General features: G+C 41.9%; 1 protein-coding gene across 4 annotated transcripts in view; it reads left to right on the forward strand.

The window, feature by feature from the left end:
* LOC143486128 (adhesion G protein-coupled receptor L3-like) overlaps window positions 1–21,441 on the forward strand; it is a 33,070-nt gene extending 11,629 nt beyond the window's left edge. Inside the window, exons 14-17 of one of the 4 annotated variants that reach the window (XM_076985977.1) lie at window positions 306–572; window positions 19,173–19,340; window positions 19,432–19,527; window positions 20,771–21,441. In XM_076985977.1, the coding sequence (XP_076842092.1) occupies window positions 306–572; window positions 19,173–19,340; window positions 19,432–19,527; window positions 20,771–21,082 (843 nt within the window). In that variant the 3' untranslated portion in view covers window positions 21,083–21,441. Of the gene's footprint in view, window positions 1–305; window positions 573–7,127; window positions 8,255–19,172; window positions 19,341–19,431; window positions 19,528–20,770 lie in introns of those variants that run through there. The other 3 variants (XM_076985975.1, XM_076985978.1, XM_076985979.1) reach the window with 3 other exon arrangements.
* The last annotated feature ends 222 nt before the right edge of the window (window positions 21,442–21,663 follow it).

Below are 21,663 nucleotides of genomic sequence, written 5' to 3' on the forward strand. Positions count from 1 at the left end.
TTGACCCAGTTCCCAACCCAACTTTAAGAGTAGATCGCCCGATAAGAATATCACATTATCGAACGCCGTTAACGCCGATAACGGCCCACTACTAGTTAAAATCCATATAAAAGTCCTTTGGGCAATTGGGACTGGCCATCTTTCAAAGGGTGCAGAATAACCACAGCAGTGACACGCTACTAAGAAATCCCAGTAGGGAGGAGAGAAAAACAGCAGAGAGGCCAAGATTGCTTCCATCTATGCTAACCCCACCCTGTCAGTATTTAGTTTAATTACTTCAGAATTATTTTCTCACTTGTGTGCAGGCAAATTGGATCCTCTTCATCATTATCTTTGTCATCGTCACTTACACTCTGAAGCACATGGACCGTGAAATCTTACACAACAATTACAGAACAGCTAATGAGCTCAAAAAGCGTGTCATCCTTAAAACTTTGGCTCAATCTGTCATCCTCGGTTGCCCATGGATCTTGGGTTTCTTCAGCAGTTACGAGGTGCAGATTATCTACTTGGTCCTCAACTCCCAGCAGGGCACCTTTATCTTCCTGCTCCACTGTGTCTTCAACCAAGAGGTCAGGCATTACCTACCCTCACTCGCTCATCTATCACCCTCACTACCAGTATTTATCATATACTCTCTATAAAGATGTTCCAATTTAGAAAATTACATTCAAAATAATTAAACCTAAAGAAAAAAATACAACCATGATGAACCACTTCCAGCTTACATGTAGGCTACTGAAAAAATGTGGAGCAGGGTTTACTTAAAAAAACCTAGGAAAGTTTTTTTCCACGTACAAACAGCAAGTATATTTAACAGAGTATATATTCAAGTAACATTTACTCATAATTCTCAGTGTATTTAACTACAAATGTTTCAGTAAATGTTGCTTTGCAACACATTTATTCTCATAGTACCTTAGTAGATTTTACTACAATGTAGCACCAAATTCTCCCATGGCTTTTTTAATTTACATAATACAGTGGCGTACCGTACTTAGGAACTAGTTAACTAACTAGCACACAAGCTAAAAAATGGCAAATTTTATATTTGTTTCTATTTACAGCAACAACACATTTTGTAGAAATGTACTATTATTATTTATATGATCGGCTTAAAAATCTATGACATGGTACATCGTTCAACGTATTGCCATTGTTGCATAATGTCGACATATGTGGAAACTTGGTTTGTGAGGGGCACGGTGGTGTGGTGGTTAGCACTGTCGCCTCACAGCAAGGCGGTCTGGGTTCGATTCTCGGTCTGGGCTGCTCTGTGTGGAGTTTGCATGTTCTCCCTGTGCCTGCGTGGGTTTCCTCCGGGTACTCCGGTTTCCTCCCACAGTCCAAAGACATGCGTGATAGGTTGATTGATCATGCTAAATTGCCCGTTGGTGTGAGTGTGTAATCCGTGTATCATTCGTTCATTTGATATTCAACTGAATATCAAAATCGGAAAATCAAAAAAACCATTCATTATTTTGTTTTTCGTTTTGAATATAAAAACAAAAAAACAAACCAGGCTTGTATTTTTCAGTTTTTATTTGATGATCCAAACAAAAATAGCTAAATAAAAAATCGGATTCGGAGCCGAACTTGATTTAGATTTTTTAACCGGAAGTTGTTCTTCGTGGTCTTCGTTTGACTGCGGTAAAGTTGGTTTCATGTACGCATATTCGGAATTCTTTCTTCAATAATAAGTGCCAAAATGTGCAAATTCTCATTTCTGGCAAACAAAATAAATACCTACAACTTTGTATACGCCAGGAATATACATATTTAAGTTGTATACAACATTTTATTTAAAATGTACTATTGTGACCGCTACAACGTCTAAGGCACCGTCTACAAATTTCATTAACACGGTTAACATGGACGCAAGTGGCGGTAGTAAAGGCCCCAGAGCACTGCGCACTGTTTTTTTTTTTTTCAATAATTTCAATATCTTTTCAATGGTCCATCATAAGACCACCAAGCAAGTTGTATTACACAAAGTGCATCCTAAATAACAATCTGCAACTTTTATGTCGCTGTTATTTAGGATGCACTTTGTGTAATACAACTTGTAATACAACGGGCAGTCATGGTCTGATTGTAGGGAACTGGTCTTGTGACCGGAGGGTCATGGGTTCAATTCCCAGGCTTGAGGCCATGACTGAGGTGCCCTTGAGCAAGGCACCTAACCCCAACTGCTCCCCGGGCACCAGGCTAGGGCTGCCCACTGCTCTGGGCACATGTGCACCACAGCCCCCTAGTAATCACTAGTGTGTGTGTGTGTGTGTGTGAGTGTTCTAACTGCACAGATGGGTAAAAAGTGGAGGACAAATTTCGATTGCGGTGAAAAAAAATCACAATTGACAAAATATGGCACATTTATATGGGTATTTCTACCTTGCACCAATTTGTGGTGGTCAGTTTTTGTCTAATTATGTTAATAGCTTTTAAACAGTGCATCATAAGATCATAAAACAAGCTCTTATATATTAAGCGCAATCCTAAGCAACAACCTACAAGTCAGATATGGGTATTTCTATCTCTTACCTATTTGTGGTGGTGAGTTTTTATCTTATAATTTCAATAGCTTTTAAACAGTCCATCAGAACAGCACCAAACAAGTTGTATTACATTAAGCCCATGATGACCAGCAACCTACAACTCAAATATGGGTATTTCTACCTCTTACCTAATAGTGGTGGTGAGTTTTTATCTAATTATTTCAATAGCTTTTCATAATATTCTCATTTTATGAAAAGCACCTGTAAAAAGAGTTGCAGGTTGTTGTTTAGGATGCACTTAATATATAACTACTTGTTTTTCTTTCCCATGACTGTGTAGCATACAGAACTAGACTGAGAGACCAGTTTTAGTTCATTAGCTATTTAATATTGTCTTCAATATTGAACCTTTTCACAATATTCAAATATTCAATATTTTCTTAAATATATCAGTCTGCGTGCAATGAATGAGTATAATATACAAGTTTCACCTTTTGAATGGAATTACTGAAATAAATAATATACCAAACGTGGTGGGTTGGACATAATCGCGATAAAGGGCTGGCACATACTTTAACGGAGCTAGTCTCCTCTAAGTAGGGTGACCAGAGTTGGTTTCTGAAAAGGAGGACACCGTTTGTGCTGGGTGGGGGTCATCGGTGTATCGGTGAATGATTTAGGTGGATGGTGTGTGTGTCGAACGTTTTTTCTCTAACTCCTCCGTAAACGTACACTTTCGTTTCATCGCCGTAGAACCGGCGGACACACGTGCTTTCGCTTGTAAACACTTTTGCACTGTACTTGTATTCTGTTTGAGGCAGTCAAACAAAATCCCGGACGATTTTGAAATTCCCCCCGGACATTTTTTAGGTCTCAAAAGTAGGACATGTCCAGGAAAAAGAGGACGTCTGGTCACCCTACCTCTAAGTGAACCGCGCCCACACGGAGAGTGCGCGACTTACGAGGCATACCGAGAACACACTTCACAGAAACACTCACGAAGGAATATAAAGGACCACAGCGATTATGAAAGGAAAACACATTTATATAAGTATGAATGCTGAAATAATACAAGGCACAGAAAACACGGCAGAGACTAAAGTAAGCGAGCACTACAAAACACAACGACAAATTAACACCGGACCACTATCGTCACTGGATACCCATTTGCTGCAACGTGCACAAAATCTCTGCATGCGTCTGACCACCTTCAAATAAATATTTAATTAAAGTAGTATGTGGTTCCAGTCCGGTCATGTTGTCTATACCAATATAGACCACTCCCGCACAAACGAAGCCCACGAAGAATAAACATATCAGTAACTTCCGGGGCACACAAATGAGTCAAGTTAAAAAATCTAAATCAAGTTCGGCTCCGAATCCGATTTTTAATTTAGCTATTTTTGTTTGGATCATCAAATAAAAAAACTGAAAAATACAAGCCTGGTTTGTTTTTTTGTTTTCATTTTCAAAACGAAAAACAAAATAATGAATAGTTTTTTGATTTTCCGATTTTGATTTTCAGTTGAATATCAAATGAACGAATGATACACGGATTGTGCGTGCGTGTGTGTTGGCCATGCGGTGGACTGGCGACCTGCCCATGGTGTACCCTGCCTTCGCCCGGAGATGTTGGGATTGGCTCCAGCCCCCCCTTGACCCTGGCTAGCAGGATTAAGCGGTTCAGATAATGGATGGATGGATGGTTTGTGAGGTAAAAATCCTTAGATGTTAATGAGAAAACGAACAATACCTTGCAGCAAAACATTTCTTTGTGTATGTTAAAATAAGTCCGACGTTAGCATTGCATACATAGTTGGCTAGCTAGCATAGCTAGTTGGACTTATAAATAGCTAGCTAGGTTAGCTAGCTAGCTGGTTATTTGTTTTACCATATTTCGTAGTATTTGGAGCTTCCAGCTGCCTAAATGCGTTGATATTTTGAAAAAATAAACATGAAACAGACCCTACTGACAGCCAATCACAATTCACATCCGGAAAACAGCCGCAACCAATCCTGTCTGGGTCCCTCCAACGATTGTCAAAACTCAAAAGATCAGGAGCAGAAAGCAGAAAGGGTGTGACAAATATTCCTTGCGCAAGCAACTCTCTCCTCGTTCGAGAGTAGTTTTGCTCACACAAGGAAGTTCTCTTCGCGCGAGAGCATTTTTGCTCATGCGAGCAGCTCTCTCCTTGCGTGTGAGACCATTTTTGCTCACAAATAAGCAGTATTCCTCGCGCAGTGATTTTCCAAGATTTTTGACTTGAATTTGATCCATATACGAGGACCAGCGAGAATACCCTGAGCACATTGGAGCATGCCCCCACGATTCTATTTTGAAATATGCCAATCCATACTAAAAGCTCTCTTAATGTAAAAGGCAAGGGTATGCGACCTGAGACCATATATATAAGTGGACTGAATGACACGAGTGAAAAGTGAAGCCTCCATGTGGCAGCTGCCCTCTAGTGGCTGCCTGCAGTACAACTTTTAACCCCGCCCATTTCCATGTAAAGCCTGGTTCACACTACACGATTTTAGGCTGGTTTTTCAGTCGCCGACTGATCACCGACAAAAACTGTAGTCGGAGGCGAATCGGCGATCACTCGTCGCTCGCTCAGTCGTGTAGTGTGAACTGCTGAAAGACGCTGAAAGACGCTCGCCGAGCCGTTGCCGACTGGTCGCAGACGACTGGCAGATATCTAGCATGTTTAATATCTAGCAGTCGGCGACTGAGAGTCGGCAGCAGCGTCTAGCTACAGCCAATGGGAACGCGGAGAGCGAACCGCGGCACCGCTGAAGATATCTATGAAGAATGTAAAAAACTTTCAAGAATACTTTCAAAACAGTAACCCAGCAAACACACAAAATCCTCACCTTTCTTACAACTTTACTACAACACTGTGTTTAAGTTATTGTGACAGCACTGGAGAAATAGTGCGATTGATTATATTTATGTTCACTTGGGACTATGGAGTGTTTAAACGGTAAAAAAAAAATAATAATAACAAAAATGTGGAGTACATGTACATTGTTTTTTTTCTCTTCTACGTGGTGTTGCTGGTTCTCGCGAGAGTTTCATTTTCGTGTTCTCATGTTTTTGGACGGCAGCCAGATGAGTCGGCGATTCCCCAGTCGTGTAATTCATGAGCCCGCGCCGCCGATCAGTCATGTAGTGTGAAAGCCACAACAACTGAAAGGCTCGCGATTATAGCACAACCAGTCGTGTAGTGCGGACGGCACAAAAACCTGACGACTGAAAAGTCGTGTAGTGTGAACCAGGCTTAAGTGAACAGGCCGGACGAGAAACTTTGAATTTTTATTACACTATTACACATATTACACATTATTTTTTGAGCAATTATATTTTGTCAATTCTATAAGACCTCATTGCATTAGTTATATTACATATAATAGATAAAGCATCTTTTTCAAGAGAAGTCTTGAAGAAGAACCTTCAGAGAAGTCCTTGAAGGCCCTGACGGTTCACCACTGACATAATAGTAGTAGTAATAATTTTGAAATTCTTCAGTAATGCTTACCTGCCAAATTTTATTTATTATAGTATTAATTTCTGACACAAAACATGCATAAAAATGTTAAATGTGTCACGGTATGGCGGCCCCCTACTGGTCGCCCCCGTCTACAGCAGCAGCTTGTCCTGTGGGTGTGGTGTTGTGTTCGTCCCTCAGGTGGGCGGAGCCTGCGATCCGTCTCACCTGAGGGTCGTTTGTTCTTCTATATATATATATGTCTTGTCTTTGTACCAGTTGACCGCTGGTTATTATATCCTTAATTCGGATCAGTTCACAGATTTTGGTTTGCGCACTTTACATATTAAACCATCCTCTTTCCCTGAGACTTGGCGTGATCGCTTCCATTTATTTTCGCTCACCCTACCCGTCACAAAATGCAGTGAAATCACAACATATTGTGGCAAATCCAGGAAACAAGAGGCAGGAAAGTGGCTAATTATCTCTTTTTTTATTTTTTATTTTAAAAATCATATTAGCTACTACGAATTTTATGATATGGAAATTAACATAATAATAAAATAATAGGTGGGCGGAGCCCGCGATCCATCTCACCTGAGTGTCGTTTGTTTGTCTATATATGTCTTGTCTTTGGACCAGTTGACCGCTGGTCATTATATCCTTAATTTGGATCGTGCTACGGGTTTTTGGTTTGCACACTTTCTCCATTAAACCATACTTTTTCCCTGAGACTTGGCGTGATCGCTTCCATTTTATTTCGCTCACCCTGCCCGTCACAATTAGACAATGAGCCCCTGTTGTAACAATCACATGTGATCACAATGGCAGTTGAAAAATAGCCATCTATAGTGTCGCAGTCTCCAAAATATGTTTAAATGATCTTCTCCTCTATTAATTACATTTTGGCAATCCATTTGTTATGACATTAAAGTAGATATTGTAGTAATTAGGTGGGTACATTTTAAATTGTGTTTTTTGCTATTGGCACTTTTTTGGGAGATTAATCCTGAAGGTTTGTTGGTAGAGGTCTGGGCTAGAGTTGGTGTTAAACCAGTTGGGAATACTGTACACATTTCCAAGCATGGAAACATCCTTTTGAAACATCCCCTCTGCACAGTGCTTTCTTTTGTCTTTTCAGATCAGACAGCAGTACAGGAAGCTCCTGTGTGGTTTGTACCTCTCCAGAAAATCTGTTGCCAAACCAGATGGTCAGAACTGACAGCAGTCAGCTCCACCTCCACATGGCAAATAAATTCAGTGGTACCTTATGAACCAGTTTTGGCAGGCAGTGAGGAAAACATACTGTTTGTGTGTGGTTTAACATAATACATTTTATATTTATGAATGTATTATTTATTTTTAATTTTTTTTATTGTGGATAGAAAAAATTGTGCAGAGAATGAGCATCAAAAGAGATCAACAGTCAGTCCAGTCTCACAAAGAATTTGTCACGGTACAGAGGCCCCCTTCTGGCCGCCTCCATTTGCAGTCGCAGTATTTTATGTTGTCTTGTTATTGTTGCGTTGTGTTCGTCCGTCAGGTGGGTGTGGGATTGGGATCTCAGGGAGACCAGAAGGAGGGCCTTGGGTAGAGATGGCATCCATGATCTGCAAAGAGCTTCCCCGTGAGAGGCAGTCTCTCCAGGCCAGATAGGGGTACCCAGGGCCATGGTCCCTAGCACTCCTGGGTTGGGAGGTGCAGTTCACTCTGTGATGAGTGAGGAGCAGTCTCTCCAAGAGGTTAGGGTGACCCCATGCTAGATACAGGGGTCACCCCGAGATGAGAGGTAGGACCAGGAGGGAATATCCGCTCCCTAGGGAGATAGCCTGCACACTAATGCACTATTTTGTGGGGATAAGCAGCCAGGTGCCTGCTAGGACATTAGGGTTCTTGTTGATGGCCTATGGAGGGGGAGCTCCGGGACTAGAGGAGGTGTGTCCCTTCCTTGACTCTGCTCTCCTGCCCCTCTGTTGTGTGTTTGTTGTGCTGCCACTGCTGGCTGGTCACAGGGTCTGTTTATCTGGTTATTGTATCCTTCATTTGGATTAAGTCACGGGTTTTCAGTCAGTGCACATTATTCATTAAGTCCTCACTTTTTCCTGAGACTGGCGTGATCTCTTCCTTTTTATTTGCACTCTCTCATCCGTCACAGAATCCTTGGGTTATATGTTTTATTTGTACTTTAGCTGTGAACTTTTGAAAGAAGTTTTAAACTTATTTCTCAAAAATTGTAACAGAAGATGTGAAATGTTCTAATGTAATAGTGTAATGTAATAGTTTGAGATTCATGGATTCATTCCTTTGTTTAATAAACAGTATAAAAAATATATTAAAAAGACATTCATTGTGTCATGATTGAATTAAAGGTAACACAAGACTCAGCAAGAACCCCACTATGAGCAGAGCTAACAGGTCAAACCAAACATCCAGATACTACAGGTCAAACATTTTAGCTAACTGGGGGTGCTTTTTTATATTTTGTTGGATATTTAATTAATCTGGTTAATTTTGTTGCCACAGTCTCTCTTGGTTGTAGTTATACTGGGCCAGATTAGGTCATAATTAGTATCAAATAAAAGAAAATGTATGCTAACAACAATTCTCCTATAAAGTATCCCATCGGCTGCACATGTTTATGATAAACTTCTGACAAAGCAGGCTATTGTATATAGCAAGGATCTTTTATAAAGTTGGTTAGGTATATTTTATAGCCTGCTCTGAGCTATTTCAGAAGTGACTTCTTTTATATTCTTACCAACTACAGTTAGGAGTAAACTATTTTATTAAGTTTTATGCTTGTTAACCCTTCTACACCTATTTCTGTCCTTGGTTGTAGGCAAGCAGGTAAGGTAGTTAAATAACTAAAACCCCTACAAAATGACAATAAAATCAGTTGAGGCATAAATGACCGAACAGTCATCAGATAATACAGGCCAAAAAATTGTAATCAAGTCAACAGGAAATTAACATAGTTGGAAAACATTGTTGACACCAGGAAACGACGAGCCGTTTGAGACACCAACATGCCAGGCTACAAGACCCGGCCGAAGAAGGGCAAGAAGCCCAGTAAGCGGCATCACCACGCGTCTTCCTCCCCCCAGCGCCGCGACTCCACGCCGACTCTGGCGCAGCTGAAGCGGGACCCCGAGTGCTCCTATCTGCTGTGTGCGGCTCGGGAGACCACTATACCAGAGTTGTCGGAGGAGTACCGCAAGACAGCGGCGCGGGTGTGGCAGGAGAAACATCCCTCACCTTCCCGGGAACTTTCGCCCATACGGCTTAGCGTCCCCGAGCTCTATGGGACTGGGACGACACCAGAGGGCGAGCTCGAGGAGGACTCCTCCCCGCACCATGAGACCACGCCCACGCAGGAACAGCTGGAGCAGGACCCAGTGTGCGCTGCTCAGCTGGCCGTGGCTCGTGAGAGCCTGGACCCCGAGAGGGCGGAATTGTTCCGCGAGGGCGCGGTAAGGATTTGGAGACAATTACACCCGTCTCCTTCCCGCGCCCTCTCGTCTCTGAGGGTGGGCTCGTGCATCATCGGTGCCACCCAGTCCACCCCAGAGAGCGAGTTCGGGGAGGAGGACTCTGAGGAGGAGTAGGAGCAGGAAGACGAAGAGGAAGGCTACCCTCCGTCGATATGCAACGCCTCCACCATCGACTACGGTGGGGAGGGGGAGGAGGCCTACCCCCCGTCGGTGAGCGATGCATCCACCGTTGACTACAGTGAAGAGGATGAGGAGGAGTTGGAGGAAGATGACTACCTCCCTCCGCCCATGGGTCCCTCTCCCACCGTAGAGGAAGGCGGGGAGGAAGAGGAGGACTACCCTCCATCGGAGTGCTGAATACGGTGAGGTGGAGGAGGACTCCTATACGGAGGAAGAGGAGGACAGTCCGCCCCCCTCGGAGAGATCTGCCGGGACCGTTAAAGGGAGTTCGGAGAGGAGTCCACCCTCCGATTGTTCCGGCGAGAGCGCAATGGACTACTCCCAGGGTGGCAGCCCGGAGCAGTCCATGGAGTGGAGCCGGGGGACAGAGGAGGAAATGGACACTGACGGGGAACTCACATGCGACCCGCACGGAGCGTCTGCCAGCCGTGCTGCACCAGGCGCGTACGCCAGCCGCGCTGCACCAGGAGCGTACGCCAGCCGCGCTGCACCAGACACGTCCGCCAGCCGCGCCCGGTGGAGGATTTGCAACGAGGGCAGGGGGGGACCGCCCACCGCAGCGCCTGCAGTACCAGCAGCACCCGATCTCTCCCCCCTCATCACTCTCCTCCTGGCACCTGTTACATGTTTGTCTGTCCCTGTGTTGTGTGTCTTCCCGTGTGTGTACCAAACCCATTTTACCCTTTTGTTCCTCTATGTGTGAATGTACCAGTCTGTGTGTTTGTTAACGTTCCGTTTAATGTGTCTAATGCCTTCTCCCCGGTCTTCCCAGGGAGGGTGTTCTAGACGGTTCGTGGCAGACGCTTCGCCGAGGGCGATGATCTCCCAGACGCAGGACAGAGCGCGTCGGATCCACCCATCGACGTGGGTTCGGGGCACTTACTCCTGTTGGCACCCCGGGACAGGTAGTGCCCTTGGAGGGGGCGTCTGTCACGTTGAGGACCCCGGCCCCTCCCTTTTGGGTGTGTGTTTACGTGGTCCACGTGCATCGTCTGCGTCTGTGAATCTGTGTGGTTGTGGTTATGTCCTGTGATAATATGTCGCACCTGTGGCTTGTCTCGTAATCACGTGGGGCTAATGTGGTTTGTCTATTTAATGTGCGCTTGCGCAGTGTCCTGTGCTCGTCATTGTCTAAGTTTACACGTTGTGTTAAACGTCTTTGTGTTGCTCGTGCGCTATTGCGCAATATACGTGTTCATTAAAAGTGACGTCAGTTGCAAAGAGGGATTCCGTGTCTCATCCTTCGCCCAGCGTCACAGCACCATGACGTCTGACGTCATAGACGTAAAATCACCGCGTGCAATTTTCAATCAAGATGGCAGATGGTTTGCATGCATTTATTTCAGTGAATTTATTTGCCTCGATTATGTATTAATTTATTCTAACAGGTAAGTTACATTATATGACTTATCAGCCTTTGCTAATGTGTGGACTTTGGAAGAATAGTGTTCCGTTATACAGTTCACAACATAGCCAAATTCGTTTTTGAAATTAAAAGGTACAAAAATAAATTGTTTTGAAGGGCATTGTTCAAACTTCATGTTTTAATGGACTAAAAAAAACATTTTTTTCATGTATTTTATTGGAATAGACCGCATAATAGTCATTAAGCTAACATCGGGACTGTGTACTTGGTGCTAACTTGGAGAGCGCCAAAACGGGGCCATCAACTTAATTTTTTCGGAGCAACGTTGCAACCAAAAACGGTTAGGTAAGCAGAATTTTGTGTTATTTGTTTGCAATGTAAACTCGGTTCAAATGGTTGAATAGACAGCCTTCCTCTAAGCATGCGTGATATGTTTATATATTTTTTAAAATGATTACGACCGGCGACCGTTGCAATTGAGAGTTAGCTTGTTTCAACGATGGGCGGGAGAATAGGGAGAGCGTGTGTGCGAGCAGCGAGGGAAGAAGAGATTTGAGAGATTGTTGATATCGTAAAAGGCATTATATTAGGGTGACCATATTTTTATTTGGGAAAACCAGGACACTGTGTGTGTGTGTGTGTGTGTGTGTGTGTGTGCACACCCTCACTTAACATAGGCCCACGTAATCCTACAACAGGGGTACTCAACTAAATTTTTCCGCGGTCCAATTTTGGCAGATAGCTGTGCCCTGAGGTCTGGGGGGGTGGCGAACATAAGTTGTTGAGCGGGGGGGGGTGGCGAATGTAAAACACACTTGCGCTTCGGCATGCTTGCGATCTGATTAAAAACAGGACTGCCCTGATGAGGCTCAGTGATTCCGTGTCATGCAGCGCCGTGCTCAGGGTCCTAGTGCTTGTAGAATTAATGGCCCGATGAAGGTAATTTAAAAACCAGAACATTTCCTCACTTAAAAAAAAATACAGACGTTTTTTACAAATACGGACGTTTGGTCACCCTACATTATATATCATTAAATAAATATAATCAAAGTGAATAGAGGGAGAGAGAGAGAAAGAGGTTGGGAGAGAGAGAGGTAATGTAGTCTCATAATTAAAAGAACATTAGCTTTATTAAATAAGATGCTGTGAATTATTCTTATTAGTACCTATATAATAGATTGTAAATCATAGTAGTTTTGTGTTTTTGTGTCTTGTAGTATTAAACATTTATGTAATGTGCAGAAAAAAGTAGGAATAATCTAAGACAAAAATGTGTTCAACTGTTCAACAAAATCAAGAACTCTCAGTTCAGGTCACATTTAACATATTTGATCAGATCAGACTGAATCAAAGTATATTGTAAAGTGTATGAATCAATTTTTGATTCACTTTTGTGTTTTTTTTTAGATAATATAACACACTTCAGGGTGGCACAGTGGTGTGGTGGTTAGCACTGTTGCCTCACAGCAAAGCGGTCTGGGTTTGATTCTCGGTCTGGGCTGCTCTGTGTGGAGTTTGCATGTTCTCCCTGTGCCTGCGTGGGTTTCCTCCCACAGTCCAAAGACATGCGTGTTAGGTTGGTTGATCACTTGTGAACTATATTGGGTAGTGTTGTTTGATTTAATGACTAAAATAAGGTCTTATATTTTCAGGTTATGGCTACATGGCATGACTTGGAACTGTAAGTTTTGTGGAACGTTGTTCAATTCAGCAACAAAGCTTCTTAAACACTACAAATTACAGCACAGTCATCTCTGTCAAGTTAGTCCACTACCATGCCTGTATAGTCAGGCATGAAAATCTGTCACTTTTCGGCAAAATTCTCCGTTTTGAAGTTGAAAAGGGTGACCTACGTGAATCGTGTAGATCCGAGGAGTTTTTTGTTGGGGGGGGGGGGGGGGGTCGAGAGATTATATGTATATATTTTTATTATAATATTGACTTAATAAGCAAACAGAGCACTTCCGAAATTGGCAATTTCAATGACACAGTGGCCAGCAGTTTCCGCCCAGAACCTTCATAGAGGTTCAAATAGCGTTTCAATAATACGAACGTTCTTCATTCATGTTATTCATTTACTGCTAAGCAGGACGAGAAGCAGGACCTAGTGCTACACCGGGGACAAGGCAGAAGAGCGTACATTTACCACTACATTTACCAGATCGTACATTTACCACTACATTTAACAGATTGTACATTTCCCAGTGGATTTAATCGGGTTATGAATGGTTTCAATCGTTTTTATATTTTGCGGTAAAACAAAGTTACTGCCGTTCGCTACAGCGTTGAACACTGTCAGATCTAGCCACAAGCTCTTGTGAAATAGGTAGACGGGCCTATTAAGTTCGCGTCAACCCTGTGTAGTTAACGGTGACACAAAATGAGAAACAAGATTTTTTTTCTAATGTGTCTGTAGTTGTAACTGGTGAATCCAGGGACGTGTGAGGATAACATTCGCACCAGGGCTGAAAAGGTTGAAGATGAAGTTGTAAACGCTTGTTGTTTGAGTCTACCCTGTGCTTTAGCCCATGTTAGAAAATAAAAACACGTAAACCTGGTATTTTTACACTCATTTTCGCCGCTGATGTATTTATTGGTTCATTAAGACGTAATGGTTTTGACTGAGCCATCTGGAATGGCGAAAGCGGCTTCTCGTTTACGGATCTGGCTCCATACATTGAATCCATTGACAATACAGTCAAAAAAAATTTTTTTATGGATTTTACTATATTTTACGGAGCCCGTAAGGTGACATCATGTAAAAAATAACGCGTGGCCACGACTTATTAACACGTGGGAACGAGATACTAATGCCGCCTTTCACATGCGGCAACAAAGTTTATTTTTTCACAGCAAAGCAAGCAGACCCCAGGGATGTTCGCGAACTGACTGCCCAAGGAAGGTAAACCTGGCTTTATATAAAGTAATTAGTGGTGGGCCGTTAACGGCGTTCGTTAATTTGATACTCTTATCGGGCGATTTAAAAATTATCGCTGTTAATCTATTCTTAAAGTTGGGTTGGGAACTGGGTCAAAATGGGTAAGCAAACTATGATGACTTTCAACTTGATAGTTTAGCTCGGCTGTATTCCTAACCAAATTGCACAGTAGGGGCGAGAACGAGTTTGTCACGTAGGGCTACGCCCCCCTCTCCCCGCTGTCACTCCAATGTCTGTTCCTCGTGTTTTCTGTTATTCCTTGCCCGTTAATCCCGCCCCACTCGTTTGTCTCCGTGATTCTTCGTTTGTTACCACACCCCCGTGTCATTGCCCGCACCTGTTCCCTGTTCAAAGTCCTGTGTATATATAGTCCCTGAGTGTCCCTTGTCCCTCGTCGGTTGTTTTGGATGTTTGGTTGTTCTCTCCCTCGCGCTGTTGTAATTCGTGTGCCCTGTTCCCGGTGTTATACTCTCTGTTGGTTTATTCTCTGTTCAGTGTTATTTCAGCCTGGTTTTGTTTCGTGTCTGTCTTTATCATGCCCCTGTACCTGTCTCATCTGGATGGCTCTCCCGTTGTGACCCCTGCCTGTGACTTTGACTACGATTATGGAATGCCCTGTAATAAATCTCGCTCTTCTCAGCGTTTGTGTCCGCCTCCCTGTTCTGCCCAGCGCAGATCGTTACAGAGTTTTCAAACCTGTGAATTACAAATCGTACGTGTGTTTACATGGATGCAGCCACGAAGTCGCCAGGTTTGCTTCATGGAAAATTCATTTTTAGGAACGTAAAGTGTTACCGGAGCGGAGCTCGGAGCGGTCGTTTTCTGCATGGTCCTAGCGCTAGATTCGTCGCTATTTAAATATTTCTTTTTAACCGTTAAAACTGCAGAGGACCAAAACCGGCTTTTGAAAAAGTGTCCGTAACCCCCCCAAATTACGTCCGTGAGGTTAAATGTACTAAATGTTGGATTACATTTCAAATATCATGTTTAGCTGAATAAACATGTTATCAACCCCTTATAATGTACAGTATGTAGGCGTAATAAATTCATGTTTAACTGAATAAACCGTTGAACACGAGTAGACTACATTTTATTGAGCATGTTTTTTTTCTTCAAGTATCAAAGTAGAACAGCTTCCTCAAGCAGTCATTGATGCATTTTGGAAACAGGAGATGAACCCCTGGTCTAATGCACCCCCTGTATTAAGAAACCCTATCTCAAAAACTGACTTTTAGTCATTACTTGGGTAGCACACATATGAGCTATTTTAATATAAGTTAATCTAGATTAATCTAGATTAATTTCAAGATGTCAGTGAGATTAATCTAGATAAAAAAAATTTATCTATGCCCACCCCTAAAAGTAATATTTAATTATCTTGTTCACACACGTTAATTATCTCGTTCGCACGCGTTAGTAAGATGTGGCCACGCGTTATTATATTTTTTTACATGATGTCACCTTACGGGCTCCGTAATATTTGGCATCACCTGTCGCTGTATCCCCGTACACCAGCAAACCCCAACCCCCCCCCCCACCCCCCACCCCCCGTCACCGTATCCCCATGACATCACATGCCCCGCCCCCCGGTCTTCTCACCTTTTTAACTCCTGACCCATTTTCATGCCTGATAGTGATTGCATGTGTACATTTCAATCACTAAATGGTTTAAAAACACACTTGTCAAGATATCACCATACCCCTGAAAGTAGCACAACTCAGAGTCTGGAGCATGTGTCTTTTAAATGTTCATTGTGTGCTTTTCAACAGCCCTTTTCTGAATCTGTGGTTTTGAGTCACATCAGAGGACATTTAAGAAATCACGAAACTGTGGCATGTCCATATAAAAATTGTAATTATAGGACAAATGTTTATTCTTCATTCAACTCACACAAGAGCAGAGCACACCAGGCAAGTGCTTGGTCAGATTTTTCTTATGTCTTATATTCTACAAGCCCTGCATCTCTTGGTTTTGAAACCATTAATGATTTGTCTGAGGATTCCCCTAGCCACAGCAGACAAGTGGAGGAGGATGATCCCTGCAATACTGATAAATTGAGAAATCAGTTAATGTAGCTTCATTATTTCTAAAAATGCAGGCAATCCTGCATGTGTCAAATAAAGCTACACAAGAAATAGTTGATCATTTACATTTGTTGCACACACTGTCCCAACCATTGATTAAGGAAGCAGTTACTAGCCGGGTTTCCATCCAAACCTTTCGAAAAAATAATGCGCAATTTCCAAGTTTCGGCAGAAAAAAATGCGAATTAAGCCTTGTTTCCATTCATTACAGTTATACGAATAAATTTTAGATCACGTGAGAGGACGCCAAACAATAGTGGTTTTACGTCCATCTGGGCGTTACGCATTTTTGCACGTTGAGGTTTTGAAACATTTTTTCTTTTTCTTTTCTATACATGGAGAAGTTAAATTCAATTTTTGCTCTCTCCAGAACTGTTTTTGTATGCATTTGCCATCTTTACATCGCGATCATGTACAGAACCACATGACTTGAGGCATGATACGTCATCGTTTATGCGAAAAACCCTTTTCCATCCAGTTTTTCCGAATTTTGGCGATGAGATAGTCTAACTTTTCCACCTCCTCCTAGCGTAAAAATCTTTTTGCGATATTTGGGGCTTTTTTCGAATTTTGGTCTTTTTCTATCCAGCTTTTTTCATGCGCATTTTCAAAATGCGCAAAAACTCGGTGGATGGAAAACCCTCTACTGAGGCACTGCAGAGACATGATCACATTGTTTCTGACTGTACACTGAATGAAGTGGTCAGTGTTGTCATGAATTCTAATGTCTTTTTTAGTGCGGCATCTAAAGGTGCAGACTTGTCTTCATTGAAACTGAGAAAAACGTTTTTTCAAAAGAACTATCCAGTTGTAACACCAGTAGAATACAGTTTAGGGCAACCTGGACATACTATCATGTATGTTCCAATTTTCCGAATGATCCAGGAGTTGTTCAAAAACGGTGACATTCACAGCAAGATCACTGAGCCTAACTCTCATGTGAGTCAGTATATGTCATACCGTGATGGGACTTACTACCGTGAAAATGAGTTACTCTCTACTGATGAACTGATACTGGCAATTCAGTTGTATATTGATGAGTTAGAAATTGCTGACCACAAAATGTGTGCAGTATATTGGGTCCTGGCCAATCTACCCCCTAAGTATCGATCTGGTCTACACACTATACAGCTAGCTGTGTTGTGTAAACACAACGACCTTAACATGTATGGCTATGGAGCTGTACTTGCACCACTGTTGCATGATCTCTCTACTCTTGAACAAGATGGTGACTTTCTTGAATCGGTCAAAGTGTCAAGGGTACCGTTATATGTGTTTCTGCTGACAATTTGGCTGCTCATGGATTAGGTGGATTTCTTGAGTCTTTCAGAGCAGATTATGTTTGCAGATTCTGCCTGGCCAGTAGTGAAGATTTTCAAGTTCATGGAGTTGGGGATGGAGAATTTATCCAGAGAACAAAAGTTAGTCATGACTCTCATGTTCACAATGTTGTAATGAATGACACACTTAAAAGCCAGTATGGTGTGAAGGGAGACTGTGTCCTTCATGAGTCACTACAATACTTCCACCCAATTACTGGTTTCCCCCCAGATGTACTTCATGATATTTTGGAAGGTATTGTGCCCACTGAATATTGAAGGTATTGTGCCCATCATTTGCTCTTTGCATTAAAAAAATGGTCAGAATGAAGTATTTCACACTAGAGCAGCTGAATCAACAGATCATGTCATTCCCCTATCAGCACTCAGATAAAGCAGTCCCACCAGGATTTCGCGGGCCTTTTTTGTGATTGTTGCGGGCTAAAATGTTTGATGTTGCGGGTGTTTTTCAAAAAAATTGCGATGGAAGTTGCGGTGTGTTTTTGCTTTTTTGTGAGTACATTACAATAGGGAGTAAATGTTGTATGGTTTCCTCTATTTAGTAGTCCATTTTAATGATCTATTTACCTATTTATTCAGGGTTGCCAACTTTTCAAGATCGCTTGAAGTGAGATTTGAACCTGGAGGGGGTGGCGAACATTAATTGTTGACGGGGGGGCGGGGTTAGCGAACGTAAGTTGTTAGCGGGCGGCCTGTAAAATGGACACAAATTAAGTATTATATCGAGATCGATCGCCAGTGGTTGGCGCCAGAGCGAACATAGATATGGATCAGAGATAAATAAACTTTATCTCAGTTTAAAGTTTAAACTTATAAACTTTATCTCAGACCCTCGCCACTTGCGTGTGCTGCAGTGACTTCGCGGGCTACCGTTGCATTGTGGGGAATGTAGTGTTTGTGCGTGCAAAACACCATCGGGCGGCTGTGGCCTGCGGGCCGGTTCTAATAGTAATTAAATATCATCCAGGGGGCCATAGATAATCAATTCGCGGGTCGGATCTGGACAGTTTATCCCCGCTTTCATGTAGTGTACTGGGATACTGCATTTCCCGATCTTTTTGCCGTTATTTTCTACGCTCATGCTGCTTTCAGTGTGCTCCTCTTGAACGTATATACGGAAGTAAGGCGGGAGTTTGTCGACGTCACATCAATACGACATCAGTGATTGGTCAAATTTGCGGGAAAGTTGCGGTGATTGGCTGAAGTTGCAACACCGCCCTGAATTCGCGGGGTTTGCTTGAAGTTGCGTTGAAGTTGCAAATCGCAACATCGCGACTTTCTGGAGGGTCTGATAAAGTTGACAGAAGTCGGACCAATCCTGAAAATGAGCCATCACACTTTGGTCACACTTAGAGAGACCAAAGCGTGCCGAAGTCAACTTCTTACCAAACTTTCCGCAGGGACACAATCAAGTAACCCTTGAAACCCTCAGATGTGAAATTGCAGAAGAGGTTAAAGAGACTGACAAAAATGCAGCTCTGGGGTGGGTTTCCCGAAACGTTCGTAGCGCTAAGTACTTCATAACCTCGTATGAAATGTATGAGGTTAAGAAGTACTTAGCGCTAAGAATGTTTCGGGAAACTCACCCCTCATTAGTAAAATGATGCAGACCACCTTTGCATTCCGACGGCAGATCATTGTCACCACCAGCCCACCAGTTAAACATTTCCTTAAACTCTGGCCTGCTCTGTGTATGGAGTCTGAGGTATTTATTTTGTCCAGTGATATACTGTAAAATATATTTGTTATATATCCCATTTGATTGTTGTGTTTTTGTCAACTAAAGGTGTATGCAGAGTTTCAGAGGATCACAAACCAAAACTTGCCCAACAAATTCTATGCACAACTGGATCACTACACACCTCGTTTGATGACCATGTTCCAGCAAAAAGCTTCCAAGACAGGGCGAGTTTCAGATGCTCTGGTTGACATTTTAAAGGCGCACGATGAACAGGTTGGGTTTTGTGTGGTTTTGTGTGATACAGGAACAATGTTTAAAGTGTGATTAACTGACCCGATAAGTCTATCATGGTGGTTCATTACAGGAATTACATGATGTGCACACCAGGCGAACTACAGTTCTTCGTGCTCTGCCAGTCTTGCTGCGTGAGGACGTCTTAGGTTTTTACAAGACATCCATGGTAAGTCTTATACTTGTACTGTCAAATTTAGTCCAGATGAACTATGCAATTTTCACTAAATACAGCATAAAAAGTTAACTTCTTTATTAATCAGCTTTGTGTTAGACTTTGTGTCAGAAATACAGGGGTGATAGTCGGAAAAATTCATGAGCCTGAACTTTTTCTGAGCGCGGGGTGTGTGTGTGTGGAGTGTTAGTGTACCATATTTAGAATATTTAATAATTAATCTTTAATTAATAATAAATAAGTCAGGTAATCATTATAGTGAAATAAAAAACTAATTTCTATTAATATTCAGAGAAAATGCTGTAACCTAAAGATTTAGATTAGACACAATATGTTAAAAACAGGCATGATTAATTATTTATTCATTACTGTTAGTAAATTATAGGATACCAGACAACTCAAAGAAATTATGCAAATAAAGTATAAAAGAATTACAAGTATTATGATTATCGTTAGTTTTTATATATAAAATTTAATAAATTTAATAAATATTTTGTGTTGGTTTATTAGGACATACATTTTGTGCTTTTGTTCATGTATTACACCTTATGCCGTAAGGCGGCCAGGATGAACCAGATCGTCTGACCACCTGTACCGGCTCAAAAAAAACACTCATATTTCAGATAAAAATTTTACTTAATCAGAATAAAGATAAAATACTGAATTTATCTTGTATCTACCTCTGAAGCTCTTCCGATGTCTGAAATACAGGCGGTCCCCGGGTTACGACGTTGATCCGTCGTAAATCGATTTTCGGTGTAAATCGGAACATACGTACATACTGTACGTAAATAACATACTATACGCAGTTATCCTATCCTAAAGCTATAGCCTTTTGGCAAATACCTTTATCCATAGCTGCGTTTAACTAATCCTGACGCCGCGCACACCAAACACCAAGTTCCGTTTACGACACAGAACCACTTAGGTCCAAACAAGGCTTATACAGTAAATGGGAGATGTGTAGTAACCACAAAAAACCGTAACTTGGGAACCTCATAAGGATCATAAGGATCATATTTCGGCCTCAAAACAGATAGCATGCGCGCGCGTGTGGTTTATCATTATGATTTGATGGATTTTTCCTCCCCTCAATTTTTTTTTTTTCGCGGATTTGTCAGTACGCCGTGGCGCCTGAAAACTATCAGGCCTGGAAATAACTTAAAATGATGTTTAAGTTGGTATTATATGTTCCTTTGTCTTTCTTTCTCTTTCTTTCTCTTTCTCTATCCACCAGGACGATCCCAATGAAATAGAGCTTGGAGATGTTCCAGTTGCTCTATTTATCACTGGTAGTGAAAATGTTGATGATCCTGTTCACTACCACCCTGTGAAAGTTTCCATTGTCCTGGAGAGTGATGTGGTAACCAAGTTCTGCAGGCTTGCAGATGCTTTTCTGGTATTGTTTGGCCTTATTTATGGCCTTCATCTCAGTTATCCAAAGGGACTGACCAGCACTTTTGAATTTGTCCAAAAAATTTTACTTGGACTGGAGGATGGGAAACTGTCACCTAAGTTACAGACCATAAAGAATGATCTAATGGTCTAGGAACTACGAGGTTGTATGTAGGATGACAACAAATGTAGGAGAACAACTTTTTCCTGTCTTTATTGCATCAGCAATAGTTATTTCTTATTTGTCAGTCCTGTTGAGGGACTTGCAGTTATGTTGTTGTTGTAAAAAAACAAAAACGAGCCACTCATTTTTGAACTGAAAAAAACAAGTTTTAGTCATTTGGCTGATTTCTTTATTTTATTTTTTTATTATCAAAATTATTTGGATAACTTTTTGTTATTGCAGTAATTTTTAACTGCTCTGGTCAGCTCATGCACTTATGTAAAGTTGCAATTTATGTTTGGGAAAACATGTGGCTCAGAAAACCTGATCTTTAATTCATAAATAAAGCTCAGTTTGAATCTGTTTTGTGTATGTCAATATTTAGAGTTAGTAGAACTTTGTTAATTTAAGGCAATATGTTGCCACAAATTTTTTAAGTAGTCACAGGTGTAATTTTGAGTCTGCATTACTATAACTGCATTCTGTAGCTGGGATTCAGTCTCAGCCAGTCTCAGCCAGTAAGATCTAAAAATATTAAAAGAAATAAAGTAGCAAACACACACACATAGGGC

The sequence above is a fragment of the Brachyhypopomus gauderio genome, unplaced genomic scaffold (genome assembly GCF_052324685.1).
Source record: "Brachyhypopomus gauderio isolate BG-103 unplaced genomic scaffold, BGAUD_0.2 sc44, whole genome shotgun sequence".
Classification (NCBI taxonomy): domain Eukaryota; kingdom Metazoa; phylum Chordata; class Actinopteri; order Gymnotiformes; family Hypopomidae; genus Brachyhypopomus; species Brachyhypopomus gauderio.